We start from the raw sequence: 20,658 nt of genomic DNA, 5'->3' as shown, positions 1-20,658 counted from the left end.
GACTGGCTGCCAGCCCCAACAACCCGAGGATGTTATACATGTATGTGGGACCTGCCACAAAACACTGCTGTGTGGAGCCTGTTCAGAGTTCCAGCCAGTCATACCCTCTCTTCAAGGAGAGAGAGATCACACACACACAGCAGTCAGCATAAGCCTTAAGAATTTTTAGTTTTCCAATTTGTGATTCTGGCACTAAAAAACACTTTCTTCAGATGTTGACATCCCTCCCCAGTCGTAAGATGTGCAACGTACTCATATTTTTCAGAAAACGGAGATTGTATGAACATGTGGTACAATAATTCCCCATTATTTGTATTTGCTTAAGAGGGCAACAGAATGATAGAATGCCAAGAGATGTAAGATATTAAATACTTATTTTATTAAGTAAATAATTACAATTTTTGCTACAGTAAATAATTCATTTTACTTGTTAATATGGCAGAATAATTGTATGAAAGTTTTTATAATACAATATCCTGTATTTCTGGAATTTACTATGCATTGTCGGCAGATTTCAACTTGTTTTTAAGATGTCAACAGAAGAGTAAAGATATTTAAATGAATAGAAAGTATTACACGTGTTTGTGACTTTGACAACATATATAAAAAGTTTAAGATTACAATGGAAACTTACGACTTCAGTAATTAATATACCTCCATATGTATGTATGTTTATAGAAGGCTGCGGGCATTTAATTTCTTTATACTATGTAATGCTTTCAGTTTTGGGCTGGGGGAAATGACAGTATCATTCCACATTTTTCACAAGTTCTGTGTTTATGACCTAGGTGATATTTCACTCCAGGCAAATGTAGTGTTTAAAGTTTCCTTAGAAACAAACTTTATACATCCCAAGTGCAGCCCATCCTCCAAATCATTCTTTCACGGTTTTGTTTTAATCCACTTTTCCACTTGACAGTAAACATTAAGAAGTTACTTTCCTTACTAATCTGTCTTCATAAAGAAACTCCAGTGCATAGGACTCTTGACATAGAACAGCCTGAAGAAAAACAGGCTGTTGCATCAAGCCAAATATTTTATTGGCAGGCCTTACTCTAGGCAGCAGAAATCAACCCCAAGGCTTCATTATAGTTCTTTACTACAAAAAGGAACCTTTTCATTCTTCTGATTTGGTTACTAAGGGCATTCTTTCCAAGATTATACATTGCTTCAGATACAAGTGGTATTTGGCAACTTCTTAATTACAAGCAGTACAAAGTTCTTAAATATAAGAAGAGCCTTTAGAATTCCAATACAAGCAACCATTTAATCAGCACCAGTAAAACATTCATATCACACTGTTACTAACATAAATCAGTCTAACTAATTCTGTAGTTGAAGTGATTTAAAAGAGGCAAAGGAACAGAAGGAACACGCATATGTAGTCCAGAAGAAAAAGTAGTATTAATATATAAAAGTGCAAACCTTCACAATCCCACTATAAAAACATCTGTGCTGTGAACAAAATGTTTTTAAAGATCAATTTAGGCACTTTTTGCTAGTGGCACAATTAAAGCTTATGTTCCTTTCACATAGCCTACCCACCTAGTTTTTTGAGATGACCACCCAACTCCTACCCTTCAATTAAAAACAGCTATAATTTGTTGACCATAGAAAAGATTGACAACAAGAAATGTGCACTGCTCCTCTCCACTTCATGAACAAATTTGTTCCAAGATTTGACCAGCAAACAAAGGTTCTGCTATACTATATAAGAGCACAGGCACCTGCAGGACAGAAAGAAGAAAAATCTAACATCTCCAGCCTGCTAGGCCACCTGGTTTTCAGAGGTATGTTTGGCTTGTTCGTTTATCTTGCTGTTTATTAACAGCTGTCTTCTATTAAGACCAATTTTCCATTTGCAATTAAGGCATGTAATTTACTGGATCTCTTAGCAGCTGTACTACACATTCTATAGACAGCACTGGCAGAGCTTACTTTGGCTTTTCAAAAGAAATCTTAGTTGTTTTCAAATTTGGCATATGGGTTCTCTTCTTTAAACAAACCTGGAAAAAAATAACATCTGGTTAGAACACAGAGATCAAAGATATTGGTGAGGGGCAAATACGAAAAGGAAGTAGCCAGTGGGAGGCGATGAAAAGTGGTTGCCAGTATTCATGAAAGTGGGGGGCGGGATCAAAGTCTAGTGAACTGTATTTGTCAATGGCTATCCAAATATTCCACAGAATGTGGCATCTGGTAAAAAAAAACAAAAAACTCCTTTCTTGCAACATGTTTTTGGAAAAGTATTTTAAAGTTATAATATAATTATGTTTATAACATTTCGGCTTAACCCAGAACTGATTGTTTCTTGTGTCAGGGGTACTGATCTAATAATAAGGAAAAGCTGACAACAGCTTATAAGAATTACGAACACCCATATTACCGTTTAAGCAAAATCAGTTAAATGATAGAGAACATAAACTCCAGTCAGTTTTGTACCCTTACTAAGGGCAGAGTGCCTTTAGTATTTTTGGAGCAGCTGAACTCTTAGGGAGCAGGGTTTATTTCCTGACATTTGCGTGGAGGTGCAACAGATGGGGGAGAGAGATTGCTGGCAATCAGGTTTTTTCTTTAGCTTGGTTACCAAGGCCAGTAAAAAGCTGTGGGACAACCTTCCATCGGGTAATGAGTTGAAGTGGTAACTATCACATGTTGACATATAGCACACTAAGATGAAGCATCTTGTGCATTTGACAGCTAGCCATTGGCACTTACCATATTTTTTCCGGATTTCATCATGCCTTGATTTCATCTCTGCTCTCCTGCAAGAAATATAACATGTCATGGGATGTTTGCAATTTAGAATAATTTTGTATACATTTTTTTCCTCCTGTGTAGGAAGGAAATTATTTTAATGAGAAGACAGCTCCCAACTACCTACATTCAGGATTAATTTTATACCCTGTCTTTTGACCCATAGAATCTTCAAAGTGCATTTCATCAATAGGGCCTTCAAGCAGATTACAATATAGTTCCAGATGCTTATAAACACTGGAGTCCTTCAAGACCAACACGTTAAGTATCACAGCAGAGGAATAATGTATAAAGAGCACCTGCAACAGCCTGTTACTCCAGATGTTTTCTGCAAACATCTGGTCTTAACACCAAAAGGGAAGGTGGCAGCAGGCCTGACAACATCAGCAACTTACCTCTCTTCCTGTCTTACTCTTCTCTGCTCTCTCTCTCTGGCAACTTTCTCATCCTCTTTATCAGGTCTGCACAAAACAAGAGCATTTAGGACACATATGATTAGGTATGCCATAACTTGGGTGTCATTAAGGTAAGTATATTACTGGTATTTATGGTATAAAAAATAAGAACATGTTCAGATACTTGCTTTCTGTTCTTTTTTTTCCTACAGCAACAACAGCAACAAACACAAAGAGCAATAAGGATTATTCCTCCCACCACGGACATTGTAATTATGAGAGCTTCAAAATTCACTGAAATATATAACACAAGAAAATTAGTGAGTGAGCCATTTGCCAAAAAACAAACTGAATTTAAAATAGGCCTAATTCATTTATTTCAAAATTAGTTATTCTACACAAATCACTGCAAACTTGCGCAGTTAAAGCATGGAGGACAAACTCAGTGCAGCAGCTTCATACAAATAAGCCACTGCATGGGCAATGTCCTCTATAGGACATCTATCATGCTGAGCCTTCTGCTGCCACAATAGCTTTAAATTTTCTTTTTTAAGGATTAGATGCATTTACTATCCAAAACTATTGACCACAAAATGCATAATGGAATCTTCGTGTTCAAAAGTTGCTTACCTTCTAATTACCAAAACCCTGGGGGAAGCATCATCATACTCTGCTTATCCTAGCAACACCTAACTAACTACTAAAAATGCTAATAGTTTTGATGTGATATAGGAACGTAACTAGAAAGAATTCCCATGATCTTGCTGCAGTAATGATTTGCTGTTTAATCCAGAAAAAAAAATATCTGCATGTAAAATAATCTCATGGAACATTTTGCTGCTGGTAGCAGGTAAAAGAGTTCCATTCCTTTCTATTAACTTGTAAGCTGTAGTAATTTGATCTGCCCATGTTGCAAGGAGACTGCAAACTTCTGATACGTTTACTTATAATACCCTAAATAATATTAAAGAAAGTTATTGAGAAGAGGAATATTTATTGCATCCGAGAAGCAATCCAGGAATTGTTTATAGAGAAAATTGCAATGCCAATGACACACATGCAGTGGAAGTTACTCACCCCAACAGACACCCCAGCGGGCCTTACTCAACTGGCAAAGTGAATTGGGTGGGAGGATATTTCGAACAGGATATTCCAGGCATTGTTTGCTGCTTCCGCACCAAAAACACTGGAAAAAGAAGAGGTGGTAAATACAACAAACAAACAAACAAAACAAACAGCTGAGTAGAGTAGGATAAAGTTGAAATGCAATAGCCATACTTAGAGGAGACCCATGGAAATATGTTGACTTAAGTAACTTCAAGCCACTGATTTCAACCAGTCTATTCTGAGAATGAACTACCTGGGTATCGTCCAAAGATAGCAAAAGGAACACAACTGTATGCCAACATTATCAATATTGCCTCTATGTAATCTTATTGACTAGAAAGCATTGCCAAGAATTCAAGAGCACTGCTTCAACCTTAGTCCCAACACCGCACTACTGAAGCACTAGGTCCTCTTGAGTTTCGTTTTGCCAAGTAATCCCATCTGGAAAAGCATCAACATGTAGATCACTTTAAAAGGTCATAAAAACTTGTTTAGTCTAGAACTGCAATCCTTTTTACTTACTTGAAGCAAGCTTCCCTTAATTCAGCAGAGAGACAAACTACTCATTGTGTTAAACACATGATCACATTTTACATGTCCACACACAAAAAAACCCAGCCACATTAAAATATATAGTTGGCTGTTACATATGCATGGGATTAGTACCATATAAAACTCTATGTGGAAACTGGGAACTAGTAAATCAGTAAATAGTAAATCAGTAAATGAACTGTATAAAGTGGCCATAGATAGAAGGGCAAAGCTGTAGTGATCAAGGAAGACTGTTCTTGTGATCAGCACAAGTGAATCCAAAGAGTACGCTGTCAAAAGCACATAAGGGTCAAGGACTAACATTAGATTCAGACTCTTCTAGAAAGAGGCAGCAAATTGGAAGCAGTTTTTCCAAGACTCAGAATTCTACACTGCACCTTCAGGACCTCCTTAGTTTCAGTGCTTTCTAAACAATGCATCTGCCACATTAAAGGACTGTGCAGTCAAATAGCCACAACAACACACACCCCTCCCAAATTAAGCCCTCATGTTCATATTTAGATGCCATTTTTTGCATAATCTGTTTGCTGGGTGATTAGTACAAATCTTTTGTGCTTATAAGGCACAGATGAGGAACCTCAGGCTTGGACAACAAGTGCAGCCCTCCACTGTTCTCTTATCTGGCTCTCGAATGTTTTTGCCTGATTGGAATGTGTCCTTGGAAAACCAATAATATTTCCTGCTTACCTGGAGTGCGAATAGCAAGTGATGCACAAATGTGTATAATGTAGAAGCAAACCTACAGTACAAAGGTAAAATACACACTTCTGCCTCTAGCCCTGCCCACACATGTGGTTCCTTAGAAACTGCCCAGAAGGGGATGCAGTTTTTTGACTGAAAATGGTTCCTCATCAGTGCTATAGGGAATGGCAAGGGAGTCCAAATAAGTTCTAAAAACTAATAGTGCATTTGTCCAAAACTGGCAGCAATTTCTGCTACCCTTAAAAACTATTTTGAATACCGTATATACTTGAGTATAAGGCGAGTTTTTTCAGCACATTTTTTGTGCTGTAAAAGCCGCCCTTGGCTTATACTTGAGTGAGGAGGGCGGCACCGGCGAGAAAGGAGCCTTTTCAGGCTGCTGCTCACCCCTGTGCTAATCCAACAGCTCCCTGTGCATACACAAAGCTTGTATTCTGGAAGAGGCTTCCCCATTAAAAATAGAAACAATTTGATGCATTCATTCTCACTGCACATGGAGAATTATTCCTTTTATTGTATTTGCTGAGCCCCGGTCCTGATCCACCAGCCCAAAGGAGGGCTCGTGGTAGTGGTTTGGTACAGGGATACCTAAGGAGGATGTCAAAAGCACCAGAGCAATCAGGTCTAATGCTTTATTAAAAAAGAGGTGTAGACTTGCAACGAATGAATCAGCCTGCTAGGTCTCCCAGCCTTTACAGATGTGGGAAGGACACTGGAGCAAGGAGATGGCCCAAGCAAATGTTTATACATTCTTTACACCCAAAGCAGCATATGTCACTTTGGCCAGGACTTTCCATCACTTCACTTGACCAGATGAGGGCATAGACGACAAATAACCAAATCTTACAGATAGTTCCCCTTTTCTGGCCTCAAGAACCCAGCACCCCAAGCCCACACATAAGGATAAAATCAATGCAAGCCAATTGGCCTATATCAAAGCAAGTGAATATGAACATATACGAGCTCATGGTTACAACTACCAATTAATTGTGGGGTTATCTTGACTACCAAGATTGCATTTGCAGGGTTTCTGGAACCATTCACCTTTGGTTCAACACAGCCCTGTGGATGCACTCTTGAGTGCCTGAACAGTTCTGGGTTGGGCTGGCCTTTAACATAACAGCACACAGCAGACTCATATACAATTTCAAGTAACAAGATGCATTCTGCAATTGTATGCTACTTACCGTGACATTTTTCAGGCATTCCTCACAAGTTTTGTTTGTGTACTGTTGGCAGCGTACTGTGAGAGAGTAGATGAATGATGTGTTGGTTTATAATTGACAATGCTTTAAGTTAGTCCTTCACTATTGCAGTTTTCTCCCATAACATATTTTGGTATTTAAAAAAATAAGGCTGAACTCTACTCGTAGTACTTTGTGGGATTCCCTGATGCCAGGAATCTAAGTCAAGTTGCTTATGGTTGTAAACATTTACTTCTATTTTAGCACAGAAAATTAAGACAGTCCAAAATTCATTCCCATAATTTGCAACAATCATTTCTTAGACATTAAAATTTAGACAAAGAGGAAGCTCCTAAACTGTGGTTATTATTTACTTGTAGATATATGCTGTGCTGAACTGCTCTCAGGTAGGTACACAAAGTAGGTGTAATAACATTATGCCATTAAGATTCGATATTTAGTGTCAGTACAATTGTGCAGTTGATTAATGAGGTCATGTTTAGCAATCAACTTTACAGAATAAAGTTCTAAGCAAGTGTCTTAGAGAACAACCCTGAGCACATGACACAGCCTGGTTTAGTTCAATTACAAAGAAGTTGTTTAGAAACAGGGCACTCATATTGGTTTCCAACATCTGCACAATGTTGTCAACTCAGTCGCAAATGCTGGCCAAGGAAACATCTGGGTTAAAGGAAGTGAAATGCTCCTATGCCCACATAGTTCAAATGAACTAGTGACTGAGGTAAACTAAGAAAGCAATGCTATAGCCCTATCCTATAATATATTTTACTCAAGTGAAAACTGACACTAAAAATATAGGATATAAGCTTTCTAACTAGGGATGGCAGGGACTGAACCTGGGACTTTCTGTATGCAAAGCATATGGCATGGTGCTTCTTACAAACCAACCCACTGGAACATAACAATGCCATTCATGCTTTTAAGAGTAAACACCACTATTTTCAACTCTAAACAAATTTTTATGCAGACAGCAATTTGCCACATCATGAAATTAAGTAATGGCATCTTGTGTTATCCCAAGACCACACAATGAATAGACCAGAACAAACTACAACAGCCAACTTTGGACTTGCAGTTTCTCCATAGATCTTAAGTTCCTACAGTAACCAATAGCACTCATTATACAATCGAGTGATCAAAGTGTGCTAAGGAGCAACTAATCTGTATCACATGGCTAGATATCAGGAGTTTTGCTGCAACTATTTATTGGCTGGCACAGAAACATTAGCTCACTGAACAAATGAACTCAGCCTCAAATTCAGAGACTGAAGAAACCAACCTTACTTAAATTTAATGCTTCAGTTCCAACTTAAGGAATGCATACGGACAGGACTAGAGACAAGACACTGATTACACCAGTGCTTTCTCAAGCCGCTACATCCAGTAGTTTTTTAGGGCTGTCACCAGATTTCATAACTCTTAGGCAATCAAACTTGCATATGTGTAAAAAAATAATTACAGGTAGGTAGCCGTGTTGGTCTGCCGTAGTCGAAAAATAAAAAATAAAAAAATTCCTTCCAGTAGCACCTTAGAGACCAACTAAGTTTGTTATTGGTATGAGCTTTAGTGTGCATGCACAATTCTTCAGATACCTAGTTCTGAAGCAGGAAACATGCTTTAGTTGACATGTGTGGTAGGAGGAATTCCCTTTCATGTGAGAAAAAGAAGAAGACCCTTTTTAAGGTAACAGTTTTCCATCTCTATTTTTTTTTTAATGCTTGGATTCAAGATACATTTTGGGGTGAGGTGGGCAGCCAATCTGCGATATTGCTGAGGCACCCTTTCGTCAGTTAAACATTGCAGCCCTTAGGTTATAGGGCATGGGCGTAGCCATGACTTGGGGGGGAGGGGCAAAACCTCAGTTAAGTCAGTTAGTTAAGTATTTTAACATGGGGGGAGGCTTCATGGGGGGGCATAACCTCAGTTAAGTATTTTTAATCCTTTACTTGACTGGGGAAGCAGGTGCCCCCCCCCCGCTACGCCCATGGTTTATACTGCGTTTCGAACGGGCTTTCCAGGTATCGTGCGTAACGCGGCCATAAAAACAAACTTTCAGGAAAACACGTCGGATCCCCGGCAACGTGTCACAGAGGGTAATAAAGCTAATAAAATAAAACAAATCACGGCAAGCGCCGGCGCCGGCGCTCCTCGTCGGAAACGAGGCGCTGTTTTGGAAAGGGGAGAGGAGAAAGGGCGCACGGGCCCTCGGGGACCACGAAGGGCACGTCCACACTGGAGAGCCGCGAAATCGGCGTTTTAAAGCGGCGAGGGGCGGGGAAAGGAGCGGGCCGGGGCTGCCGAGGGAAACTACCGCGGCTGCCTCGGCCTCCCACAACTCCCTGCCCCCGAGGGGCACCACGGCCGAGGTCTCTCACCTCCTTGCTCCCCGGGCCCGGGCGTGGGAGCTCCGCGGGCGACAGCGAAGAGCAGCGGGACGCAGAGCAGGAGCAGGGGCGGCGGAGAGGCTCGGAGGCAGTGGTGGCCCATGGCGGAGAAGGCGTCCCCCCAAAGCCAGGCTCCCTCTTCTTCTGGCGCCAGGGAACACACTCTCTCTCTTTCTTTCTTTCTTGCTTGCTTGCTTTCTCTCTCTGTGTCTGTGTCTCTGTCTCTCACACACACACTTTTCTGATTTCGCTGCGCTTCTTTCTCCTCAGTTCTCCGAGCTCAACAGGAAACAAACACACCCACACCCGCCGTGACACACGCACAGTCGCACTCTCGCGCGCAGCCTGGTCTCCGCCCGCGCCTTCCTCACTGACGGGGCGGGAGCGCGCGCTGGGCGGGACAACAGGGAACGCGCGCTCCCGCAAGGAAGCCGTAACCATCACAACCGCGCCGAAGGGCGAATGCTACTCTGCTGCTGGCAAGGCGCTTTCCAGGTGCCGCCCAATCGCGCGCTCTCTCCCTCTCTCCTTCTCAAGGCTCTTTGGCGAACCCTCATCATGGCCGCAGCAGCAGCAATAGCAGCCGTTGGGAGTTCAGGCGTTCTCTGTTCAGATTACTGTACCGGTATTTCTGCGAGGCGTACTGTCCCCTCGCGCGCGGCAAGGAGGAGCAGAAGCTCGCCGCGCCACCGAATTGAGTGGCTTGTTAAATAGGGTGGTAGGTTTGCACAGCATTATGATTGCACGGGATGGAGGCTGCCTTGCACCAAGTCTCCCCCTCGTTGATCCGTCTAGATCAGTGACTCTTCAAGGATTTAGAGAGGAGTCTTTCTTTCCCAGCCCTACCTCCGTGGAGACACACAAGGGTTTGAAGTTGGGACTTTTGGCACGCAAAGCACGTGGCAAGGCTTGCACTCCAAGAGCGTAAAGCAGTGAGGAGTCTTTCTCATCACATTTCCCTGATCCATTTTTTGGGGGGACGGGGGACCAAACTGCAGACTTTCTGAACGAGGGTAAAAGGAGACTCCTCCATAGCCCTCATCATGACTAATAGCCATTGATAGGCTTGACTTGTCCTCCGTTAATTTAACCAATCCTCTGAAAGTCATCCTAGTTGGTGGTCCTCACTGCCTCCTTTGCAAAGCTTGAGCTCTATCCCGGATCTATGGTCCCCCTCTTCCCATTTACTGTAGGCCTATACATCTTTTACCCTGGGCAAGCTCTGTCAGACAGCAGCTTTTGTGCCGCTCTGGTTTTAATCATCTTTGATTAAAATAATCAGCCTTGTTGGTCCACTGGAGGGGAAATATCCAAACAGCAATAGTTGCATAATATGAGTATTAGGACCAATTAAAAATTAAGCAAGCTTTTGAGGTCACCAGTACTCTTCTACAGGGTAGTTGTTAAATAAAAGAAAAAATATACTGCATGGTGCTGGTGCCAATTCCGGGTGGGGAGTTTCAGCATCCCACCACCTAGGTAGGTCCTTTGTCCTGGCAGGAACGCGGGTCTAAACCACTGAGACTCTTGGGCTTGCCAATTGGAAGGTCAGCGGTTCAAATCTATGCAACGGGGTGAGCTCCTATTGCTCTGTCCCAGCTTCTGCCAACCTAGCACTTCGAAAGCACACTATTGCAAGTAGATAAATAGGTACCACTGTGGCGGGAAGGTAAACGGCGTTTCCATGTGTTCTGGCTTCCATCACGGTGTTCCATTCCACATGACCTGGAAAGCTGTATGTAGAAAAATGCCAGCTCCCTCAGCCTGAAGCAAGATGAGTGCCACACCCCATAGTCACCTTTGACTGGACTTAACCATCTAGGGGCCCTTTACCAATTTACCTTACCTTTTGTCGTGGCATGGAGGGCCCCCTTTCCTTCTTTCTTCACCTCCCCATCTTTGTGAGTGGTGGGCTCAGCAGCAGGCGGGGAGGTAAGTCTAGCAGCAACTATTGCTGGTGGTGCCTGCCATTTCAGTCATTCGGGTCCAGCTGTAAGCATTACATTATGCTGGAATAAGGCAACCAAAACACTAGAAGCATTGTAGGGGAATTTAAACATTGGGTGCCACATTGGGTGTGTGTAGAGACAGAAATTCCTATACTGTAGGGGCTTTGGGGGGGGGGGTCAGACCAACAATAAACTGAGCAGCAAAACCCAGTTTTCACATATGGCAAAGCGTGTTGGGGAGAGATGGAAGTCAGCCATTGCAGCTACACCATGGTGCCCCCTTCCAAATTTACATCTGGATCACAAGAAGAGGTGTCTGTTGAGATAATATCTACTTTGATATATGAGGTTAAAATAGTAATTGTAACAACAGAGATTAATTTTTCCATTATTAACAGTAAAAAAGAAAGAAAATTAAAATGACCACACGATGGTGCCATCATCTTGAAGTATACATAAAAGCCTGAAAAGAACATGTTAGCTAACTTGTTTTGAAGACTGTCTTCCAAAAGCTATTTAACAGACCCTTTTGGAAAGGCATAAGATTTCAATCGGTGCAGAACTTGCAATGGTTTTTTAAAGTTTTGTTGTTGTTGTTGTTTATGTTTGATTTTTTGAAGAACTGTGGGCATTTCCAGGTGACCTGGAATACTGAGCATTCATCTTAATTAGTTTGCATAGAAGTTAGGACATTCATTTTGATTTGCTTGTGAGGAGTTTAGACAATGTTATATCAAAATTTCAATCCTTTGAAGAAGCAGATTTGTTACACGTCCTCCAAATCAACTTTAATTGCACAAACTGGATTTGCTGATAGGTGATTGAATCCCACCTGAAAATACTGAAAAATCTGGAAGTGCCCTGTGAAACAGGAGGGCTTAATAACAGGCATGGAAGGAAAATAAACAGAATGTTGTCAGGATAAAAGTAATAGACAAAATTCATTTGCAAAAAAATGAGTTCCATGAAGACTCAGGAGGGGGATAAGGGCCTAAGGCAAGAGATGCACTGAATTTTTTTCACAAGGGAAGCTGATCAAATTCAAACAAGAGCTGAGCTTTTAACACCCTGAAATTCTTTTCCACTTTGTGTTAAAATCTGCGCTGAAGAAAAATTCCCAGCTTTCGTCCTCCCACACCAATCCTCAAGTACTCTCCTCATGAGTTCCCCCCAGCACCCACCTACTCTTCTGCTTAAGGCCTTTCCTGGTGTTTGTGGGAGTAGGGACAACACACAGAGGCAGGAAAAGAGGCAGATCTCCACTACAATGCTTGACATCCTTCTGGGCTGTTATGCTTATTTGCTGCTACACAGCACATCAGTATACTATCCCCGGACCCAGTGGCCACTGAGAGATTGGCCACTGAGAGATTGAGTTTTCCTGAGAATGACCACAATCCTAAACCCTGTGTGTATTCAGGAATTTTGTAAGGTTTTCTCACTGGTACACCCCCTGGCATCCACAGTCCTTGTTAGCCTCCATTATGAATGCTGTGGGGGTGGAAAGAGTTCCTAGGTGCGCTTGTGATTGGAGTACAGCAAGACACCTAAGGACACACAAATGTCAATCATTTGCTCTTCATTGTTCTCCTTGGCTGCTTCTGCTTCTTTTTGCCAAGTATGGGGGACCTGTGGCTGTGGAACTCCAGCTTCTATCAGTCCCCACCAGCATAGCCAGGGGTCAGAGATTCAGAGCGTTGTAGTTCAACATCTGGAAGGCCACAATTTCCCCATACCTGCTTTTTGCAAAGTGCCCTTTCCACAAAAGTTCCCTGACACCAAGCTGCCCCTTACGTGCTCATGGTTCTATAGTCATCGTGCTGTGCATCTTGATATATGTGAATTGTGTTTCATTGGTGGAGCTATGTTATACATTAGATGCTGTGCTATGATGACTAAGGACCTTAGGTGTTAATGGGAGATTTCCCTGCATTGCAAATACCAACTTCAAAGGAGGAATATTCCTTAGGAATGTAGCATAGGAGGAAAGGGTTAACCCCCCCTTCATACAGTAATCCCAATAATTTCCAGCCCTCCACCCCTATGCTGTTTGCATTTTTAGAACCAGAATTAAAGGGCACATCAAGGCTAGTCCTTTGTCATCAACCAGGGACTTGCACTTAGAGAACTTTTATTTTCACAGTGTGCATCCTGGGCACACCTTAAACCAGCAAAGCATATCTTTCCTTCTTTTTTTTTGCTCATGCTCTTTGAAGAAAGGCTAGAAAAACATTGGTGGAATTATACAAATATGGTCAAAATGTCTCGCATCAGGTTTTCAGAAACATCCAAACAAACAATAAGAGATTTGCAGCATGCAGCTGGCATGGTGAGGCCATGAGTGTATGACCAAGGTGAAACAAAGAATGGAGTAACTGACAAGGAACAATTGTAAATTTGGCATAATTATTGCCTTTGTTTGAAAAAGATGACTGTTATGGGGATGATAAACACTATGGGTGGAAAAGAATGAGGAGGGGTGTTCTTCACTGATTAGCAAACCAGTTGTGGAGAAAAGCTCTAATCACTCGCCCTCCATTCTGCCTGAGTGAGTCAGGCATATCCTTGCTGCAGTGTTCCCAAATACACAGCAACAGGTGGAGTGTGGGGACTTCAGTGATAACCAACACTGAGATAGCCATTAGTGTTGCCATATTTCAAAAAGTAAAAACCAGGGCAGCCCAAAAGTTGTTGAACTTTTTCCGATTTACTTGCCTAAGATCAAGGACAAAGCACCGCCTTTCGGAAATATCTGGGAAAATCTGGACATATGGCAGCCCTGATAGCCATCTCCCAACTTGCAAAAGCTGTCAACCCTCTACCTGGTGAATATGACTGGCTTGTGATTGGTGGAGTATCACCAGCTGTCAATCAGGCCCCCAAAACATTTCAAAGTGGACTGTTGCAAACAGTGTCATTTGCCCTTCTTCATTCCTCCAACCTACAACATATTCTTGAAGTTTGTTAGAGTCAGAAGTGACCATTCAGCATAAACTTGCAGTGTTAGTTTGGATTAAGTCTAGGATTATTTAGATCAGTATTTTTGTGTCACAAGCAGCATACTGGCTACTTGTCCTATCGTCTTCCTTTTTACCCTTTGAATAAACTGCTTAATTGGATTACTGGCTGTACTAGTTTCAGAACACACTCAAAGGCTAGTTAACCTCCCTTACGGCTTAGGCGACTGGGTCTACACAATGCCTTGGAGGGCACAATGCCTTGGACACATTGGTGAATGGTTATAGCACATACACACCACAGAGATAGAGAGAGAGAGAGAGAGAGAGAGAGAGAGGACTAAGATGAGTTTCCAGGCTTACTAGCCCACCCTGCAGAGTTGGTGCTGGAACAGGAGACTACCCTACCCTTACAACAGTTATTCAGAGTAATTAAGCCTGGTCATTGACAGGTGCAACAAAAAATATTAGTGCTCCTCAGCCACAGGGGATGATTTGGCTGGAAGGAAATGGAAGAGAAGGAGTAGGGAGAACAGTTACAATGAAAGCAATAGCCGCCATGCATTTCCAGTATGCAAACTGCCCAACATTATGGGCCTCTGTTAAAGTCTCACAACCTGGATCTACTTGCTGGTAAATCTTTTAAGTGAGTCACTGTTACATTCCAAGAAACTCCTCATTTCCCAGGAACTCTTCTAAGCCACAAGATTCTAGCTGCTTTATAATATTCACTGTGATAGATGGTCCTCCTCTGGCATCTGCATCCTCTGATGGATTCTGCAGTCATTAAGACATGATGTTCTTCAAATGGATCAGGAACAGAGGTGTGTTCATTTCTGCCACGATATTGTTTAGCGATGATCTTCCATCATACAGATTTTCTAGATGAGACTATCTAATTAAGCAGGCCTGTGGAAGAAGCTCCAAGGATAGGACTAGGACCTGGACAAGGATGGGTATGGTTTTCATCAGCTAAAACTGGCCATCATCAGCTGCCTGTCTGAGAGCTCTGGCTTTGTTTATTTATCTCCTACTTGGCATTAAGCCAGCTGATGTGAAGTTACAGAATGCCCACAAGCAGAGCAGTGGCTGGGGGTGGAGAGTGTCTAGTCAGATTTCTGCCCCAGGTGAATCCTCCAGAGGGCGCCATTGAGGCTTCCAGCCTGCCAGCATGTCTGGGCTTCAACCAGAGAGAACCATGAAAAAGTGAATGGCAATCATCGAGCTCCATCCTTCCCTTTCCCCATGAAGCTGTAGAAGGCTCATTACGATGCTGATGCAGGGAGAGGAAGAGTTGGAAAATCTGGAGAGGCTGTGTGGCTCTCCCAGTGAAGCAGAAGATAGGATCCCCTGTGGGTTTGCTACTGTGTGATAAATAAATTCTGGAGGAATAGAAGGAGGGGCTGGAAGCTGAGGAAGAGAATCAGTTGGACTAGATGATACTTGGGGTCCCCTCCCAGTTATTTCCAACAGCCACACCTTTACCTATATGGCATGAGACAGTGTGAGATGGTTATGGCCATGACGTCAGATGGACATGGTTCTTGCATCAGTGATGAATGCCCCATGAACCGAAGGTATCCTATGCCTAGTTTGCAGCCTATTTTCCCACTCTGAAGGAGAAGCTCTCCAGAGCCACTGCAGTGTGTCCTTTTCTAGGGGAGCTCATAATATCTGATCTGCTTTCCCCAGCAAGCTCCTCACTGAAGGAGCTTTTATCCAGCTACATTTCTGCTACCTTCCTCCTTCCTTGGGTATGGAAGGGGCTGGCAAGGCAGGCCAAGACTTATTGCTGCAGGAGGCAGAACAGCAAATGATTCCCCTCCTCCAAGTTTTGATGCACATTACCCAAGGCAAATCAAGTTATTTTGGCACTTGAAGCACAAATGCTTCTTAATGTGCCTGGCAGCAAAAAAAGGATTGATGACTATAAGTTAAATAACCTACAATTTGCTACTTGTTCATGACACCCAAAATCAGCTGCCTGAGGAGCTGTTTCACTCTGCCTAGGGTAGGCCCAGCCGCGAACAGGCACCCCAGATTATTACATTGATTTTGCCAGCTGCTGTACTGATTCTAGAGACAGCCAAAAGAACATACCGGTAATTAAGAGTTCCTCCCCCCCCCTTACAGCAAAAGGCCCCAGATGGTTTAAACTTTGCTCCAACTCCCTGATCATTTGGCTGCTCTTTTCTGCACCATTTCAAGCTCTTCTGTAACCTTTTAGACATGGAGGTGAGCAGAACTCAGTATTTCTAAATGTGGCTGTTCTCTGTATGTTTCTATAAGGACGTTGTTATATTGGAAGTTTTATTTCTGATCCCTAACTTGGGCTTTGCCTTCTCCCCTCCCCCACCCCAGCTGCTGCATACTGAGTTGTTGCTTTCTTTGAGCTGTCCACCACAACCCATCATTTGTGGTGCATCTCAGAAGCTTAGAGAAACACAGGTACTGCCTTCTGGACTGGTGGACTGCTGTTTCCCTGACTTCTTAAACACACACAAAACAGGATACAACAAGTGACACTTTCTCTGAGTGAGGACTTATTTCCAAACTTGCTTTTGGTACATCTATGCAGGAATGATCATCATGGCTATTTCACCCAGTGGCATGTTGTCTTGCTTGAGGTCAGTCTCCAGGCTGTAGGATTCCAGCCTCATAGAACTCTAGCATGTTTGAATTTAATTAGTGCATTAAGACATTTGTTATCTGTCTCTCTCCATCGGATTTCAGTGTGTAAGAAGCTCTGAGATGGCTTGTTCCAGCATATGGCTCTAACTAGCCTCTTTTGTTTCAGACCACAACAAAGTTTGAAACTAGCATTTTTCTCTACCATAGTTTATAAACTTTTACCTCTTGTTAACTAAGCAGTGTTTTACTGCCTGTGCAATTTTCTGACTGCCTTATGGAAAAGTACATGAACCCAACCTTTGAAAAGTTTTGTAAGTAAACCATTTTGTACAATAATAGCCTTAGATTTTTATGTATATAGAAAGATAGGTTGTGATGGTTTAAAGCACATCCAATGCACATTTAAAACACATGAGTTCCCTCAAAGTATCCTGGGAACTGTAATTTGTTAAGAGTACTGGGAATTGTAGCTCTCTGTAATGGGAAACTACAATTCCAGGATTCTTTTGGGAAAATCACGTTCTTTAAATGTGTGTTGAATATGCTTTAAATGTATGGTGTGGATCTGTCCCTTAGTGGATAGGCTGAAGTTCATGCTTCAAGCATTGAATATGTTATCTAGGAAATGGGGTGTTAGCTGTGAGCCTGGAAGATCTGTCTTCAAAATTGTAGCTATGCTATGTCGGGGCTCTTGGTTCTTGCCTAATGAACATTGTAATGATTTTATCTCAGAGGGTTCTGGTGGACATGAATGAGCAACAATAAAGACCTTTGCAGGCTTAACAGAGCTATGTAAATAATTATTAATATAGTAGTAAAGAAAACACTGTTCATTCCCACAGATTGCCTGTCACTTCAGACAGGAAGTCCCCCCAACCCGGTCTGTCTCCATTTATAAATATGATGTGTTTGTTTTTTATTTCTGTTTCATTCATGAATGGCCAAATGCACTGTCTGATTTCCCACGGTGGTGAAAGGAGGGAGACAACATGGCAGGGGAGAAGAGAGGTGATGGAGAGACTAACTGAACCCTGAGTGGCATTATCAAGAAGGGCACCCAAGCAGACTGGACAATAATATAATAAATCCACCAGCACATCCAGGCTGTGGTCAAAAGCATGAGCTGAGGGCACAGGCCTTTCTGGTTTCTCAATATTTTTACATGTACAGTATCCTCTACCAATTCATCATTTCAGCACAATTCACACATACATTTCAAGCATCTCTCCCCCCCATCCTTTGTGTGGGGGATGCTTTAATGTATGAATTGCTCAGCTAAAAATGAAAACAAAGCCAACACATATGGGTGTGGCAAGGACACAAAGTAAAAATATCAGGTTTTCATGATCTTTAAATGCAAGATCCCTGAGATCCATAGTTTCCACTGCTGATACCATAAAGAAAATCTGGGATCCAATGCTTAAACTACACATCCAGGGCATTGCTGCTCACATGGATGACCCTCATCATTTTCACATCTAGAGCCCACCCCCCCCCTCAATCCACCCTTGTACCCCAATCACTTTTCAATCCTTAAGAGCTGCTTAAAAATCAAAGTTCCAGTTTTCTTCACGGCAAGCAGGAAAACTGGAGGCAGCTGTAGCAAGACTGCAGCAGCTCTTACACAAGCGATGTAGGGCAGGAACCTGTTGTCCTTGAAATGTTGTTCACCGTGCACTGCCTGCTTGCATTTAAGCTGATCGGCATATATCTTGACTACACGTAGAGAAAGGAAAAAAGGGGGAGTGATAGTGGTGGAGGATAAAACTCTAGCACCCCTTTCTAAGCAAAGGTTGTTGTTCAGTCATTCAGTCGTGTCCGACTCTTCGTGACCCCATGGACCAGAGCACGCCAGGCACGCCTATCTTTCACTGCCTCCCGCAGTTTGGCCAAAGCAAAAGTATGCAGTGTCAACAAGCCCCCAGAGAAGTAACCTGGGGCCAAAGTAAAACATACGGTTGTATCCAACATTAGTTTTAATAAGAGTAGACCCATTAACATTAATGGGGATGAATAACTTAATTTCAATGGGTCTATTCTGAGTAGAATTTATTGTGGCGATTACGTGAACAGTGGAAGAACCACCTTGTGCAGCACCTTGAGCTTCTTGGAGAAAAAGGTAGGATTTAAATGCAACAAACAAACCATCAGCTGTCTTGAGTTGTCTCCTCCTGCCCCCCCCCCCCAATCAGTAGCATATTTAAGTACTGTACATGAAATATCATAGAATCATAGAACTGGAGTTGGAAGGGACCCAATATATGGTTCCATTCAACTTTAAACTATACTGAACTTGGCTTAGCTTTGCAAATGCGCTAGCAGTTTTATTGCAGTACCATAACATAGGCCTATGACATAGTTTTGCATGTAGCACTTATTGATGATCCAGTCCTTAAAAACCATATAAACACAGTAGACAGAGAAATGGCTTCCCTATCCTGTGAATTGGCATTCACGATTATGAATGAATTTTCCCTTCATCTACTCTACTGCAATGCTAAAGGAATATTTGAGAAACTTAGGAAATTACAGACCATCGTAGAATCGAAATTTGCCAAGGTGTTTTTTTGTCCCTCACTTCGAACTGCATATAACAAGATCAGGGACAAGAGTCCAGCTTTTTTGGGGGGGGGGGGAGCGGAAAGCATGTCCAGGTGACATGAGAAAGGGTGCGGGGGAAGGGAGAGAGATGGGAAGGTTCCGCCCACTTTAGGCTCTGGCTCCGCCCACTATCCGCTGCACACTTTACTTCTCCCGTGCGTCAGTGGTCCTCCCCATCCGTGCTTTACCAGTTTCAGGTTACTAAAGGCGCTCTCAACTGATGCAACCCATATGGGAATGCAGCTGAACATTCTTTGGGTAACGCTACTTTCAGAAATACCTGTAGGTCTTCCAGACCTTCAATATGCATCTGGATCTAGGCAACCAATGTGCCGGGTCTGCCACAGAGCTGACCTGAGCCCTTAATTTTAAAACAAAAACAAAAACCCGAAGCTCGTCACACGTGGACTCCATAAGCCAGCTTCATGAGCTATGGTACTGAGCGCACGTCGCAATTTACTTCCTCTGCATCAAGCGCAATATTTCGGGGGGGGGGCAGCCTTGTGGCTCTGTTTCTTCTCGCATTCCCCGCATTCCTCCACCCCCCCTCCATGCCTTGCAGACACGAAGAAGCTGAACGGGCTGCCTTTCAGCCGAGGGAGCCTCATTCATTTCTAGACGTTTGCGCCGGAAAGTTGAAGCCGAGCGCAGGCGGTTCCTGCGCGAGAAACGCCCGTCGACGGAGATGCCCGTCGGGCTTCCGCTAAGGGGAGAGCAGCAGGCAAGAAGAAGAAGAAGAAGAAGAAGAAGAAGAAGAAGAAGAAGGGGTGGGGGAGGGGGAGAAGGGCGATCCTGTCCCCCCACCCCACCCACCCTGGCCTCCCCTCCCCTCGGCGGCTGCTCGCCTTATTTGTCTAGGAAGTGGGTATTCTCAGCCCGTCCAAGATGGCCTCAAGTGGTTGTCACGGCAACAGTGTGAAAGTCATCAGTGCCATGGAAACCCTCTCTGTGGCATAATAATATAAATATTTTCCTTGAAGAAGGAGCCTGGGGATGAGTGGGCGATGTGCTATTTTCTAGCGCTGCTGCTGCCTGGCTGCGGCGGACGAGAGGAAAGGAGGTGGGGGCTGGAGGAGGAGGAGGGGGGACGGAGGCTCCCCCGGCGATGGGGGAAGGGGACCGATAAAATTAGCTCAGCATGTCTGCACTGGCGGGGAAGGGCCCCGCGCGCAGCGGCGGGCCTTGGCACCAGAGAGGAGCCGCGCGGGGTCTGCCTGGGCATCGCCAGGTTCCAAGGCCACTAGATGGGCCCACAGGCGGGCAGGAGGCGCCCAGGTAAGAGGAGTTTGCCTGCTGCTTTGCTTGACTTGCCCCAGGGCTCCTGATGCCTTGCCTTCCCGTCCCAGAGGAGCAGGCACATGCCAGGCAGCAGCCGCAGCAGCTGAGTCTCTGGGCTCAGCTTCACTCAGAAGCCCACA

At 43.4% G+C, this 20,658-nt stretch overlaps 2 protein-coding genes across 3 annotated transcripts in view; one reads left to right on the top strand and one right to left on the bottom strand.

Moving 5' to 3' along the window:
• Positions 1 to 357: 357 nt before the first annotated feature.
• On the bottom strand, positions 358 to 9,292 carry PTTG1IP (PTTG1 interacting protein). Of its 2 annotated transcripts, none has more exons than XM_033150091.1 (7): positions 9,094 to 9,292; positions 6,701 to 6,756; positions 4,230 to 4,338; positions 3,341 to 3,446; positions 3,153 to 3,218; positions 2,719 to 2,765; positions 358 to 2,006 (listed from the first exon to the last, which is right to left on the bottom strand). In XM_033150091.1, the coding sequence occupies exons 1-7, from the start codon at positions 9,203 to 9,205 to the stop codon at positions 1,960 to 1,962; spliced, it is 543 nt and encodes a 180-aa protein (XP_033005982.1). In that variant the 5' UTR covers positions 9,206 to 9,292; the 3' UTR covers positions 358 to 1,959. The 2 variants fall into 2 exon arrangements, with proteins under 2 accessions (XP_033005982.1, XP_033005983.1); XM_033150092.1 differs by having other exon boundaries at positions 6,701 to 6,753.
• A 10,967-nt stretch (positions 9,293 to 20,259) lies between these two features.
• The window catches only part of DGKG (diacylglycerol kinase gamma), a 177,095-nt gene continuing 176,696 nt past the window's right edge, over positions 20,260 to 20,658 (top strand). The window contains 1 exon segment of the mRNA XM_033150090.1: positions 20,260 to 20,515. The gene's annotated coding sequence lies outside the window, so the exon portion shown is untranslated.

Source organism: Lacerta agilis, chromosome 5, assembly GCF_009819535.1.
Source record: "Lacerta agilis isolate rLacAgi1 chromosome 5, rLacAgi1.pri, whole genome shotgun sequence".
NCBI classification, from domain to species: domain Eukaryota; kingdom Metazoa; phylum Chordata; class Lepidosauria; order Squamata; family Lacertidae; genus Lacerta; species Lacerta agilis.
Note: the sequence above shows the minus strand (reverse complement) of the source record. Positions and strands in the feature narration are given on the sequence as shown.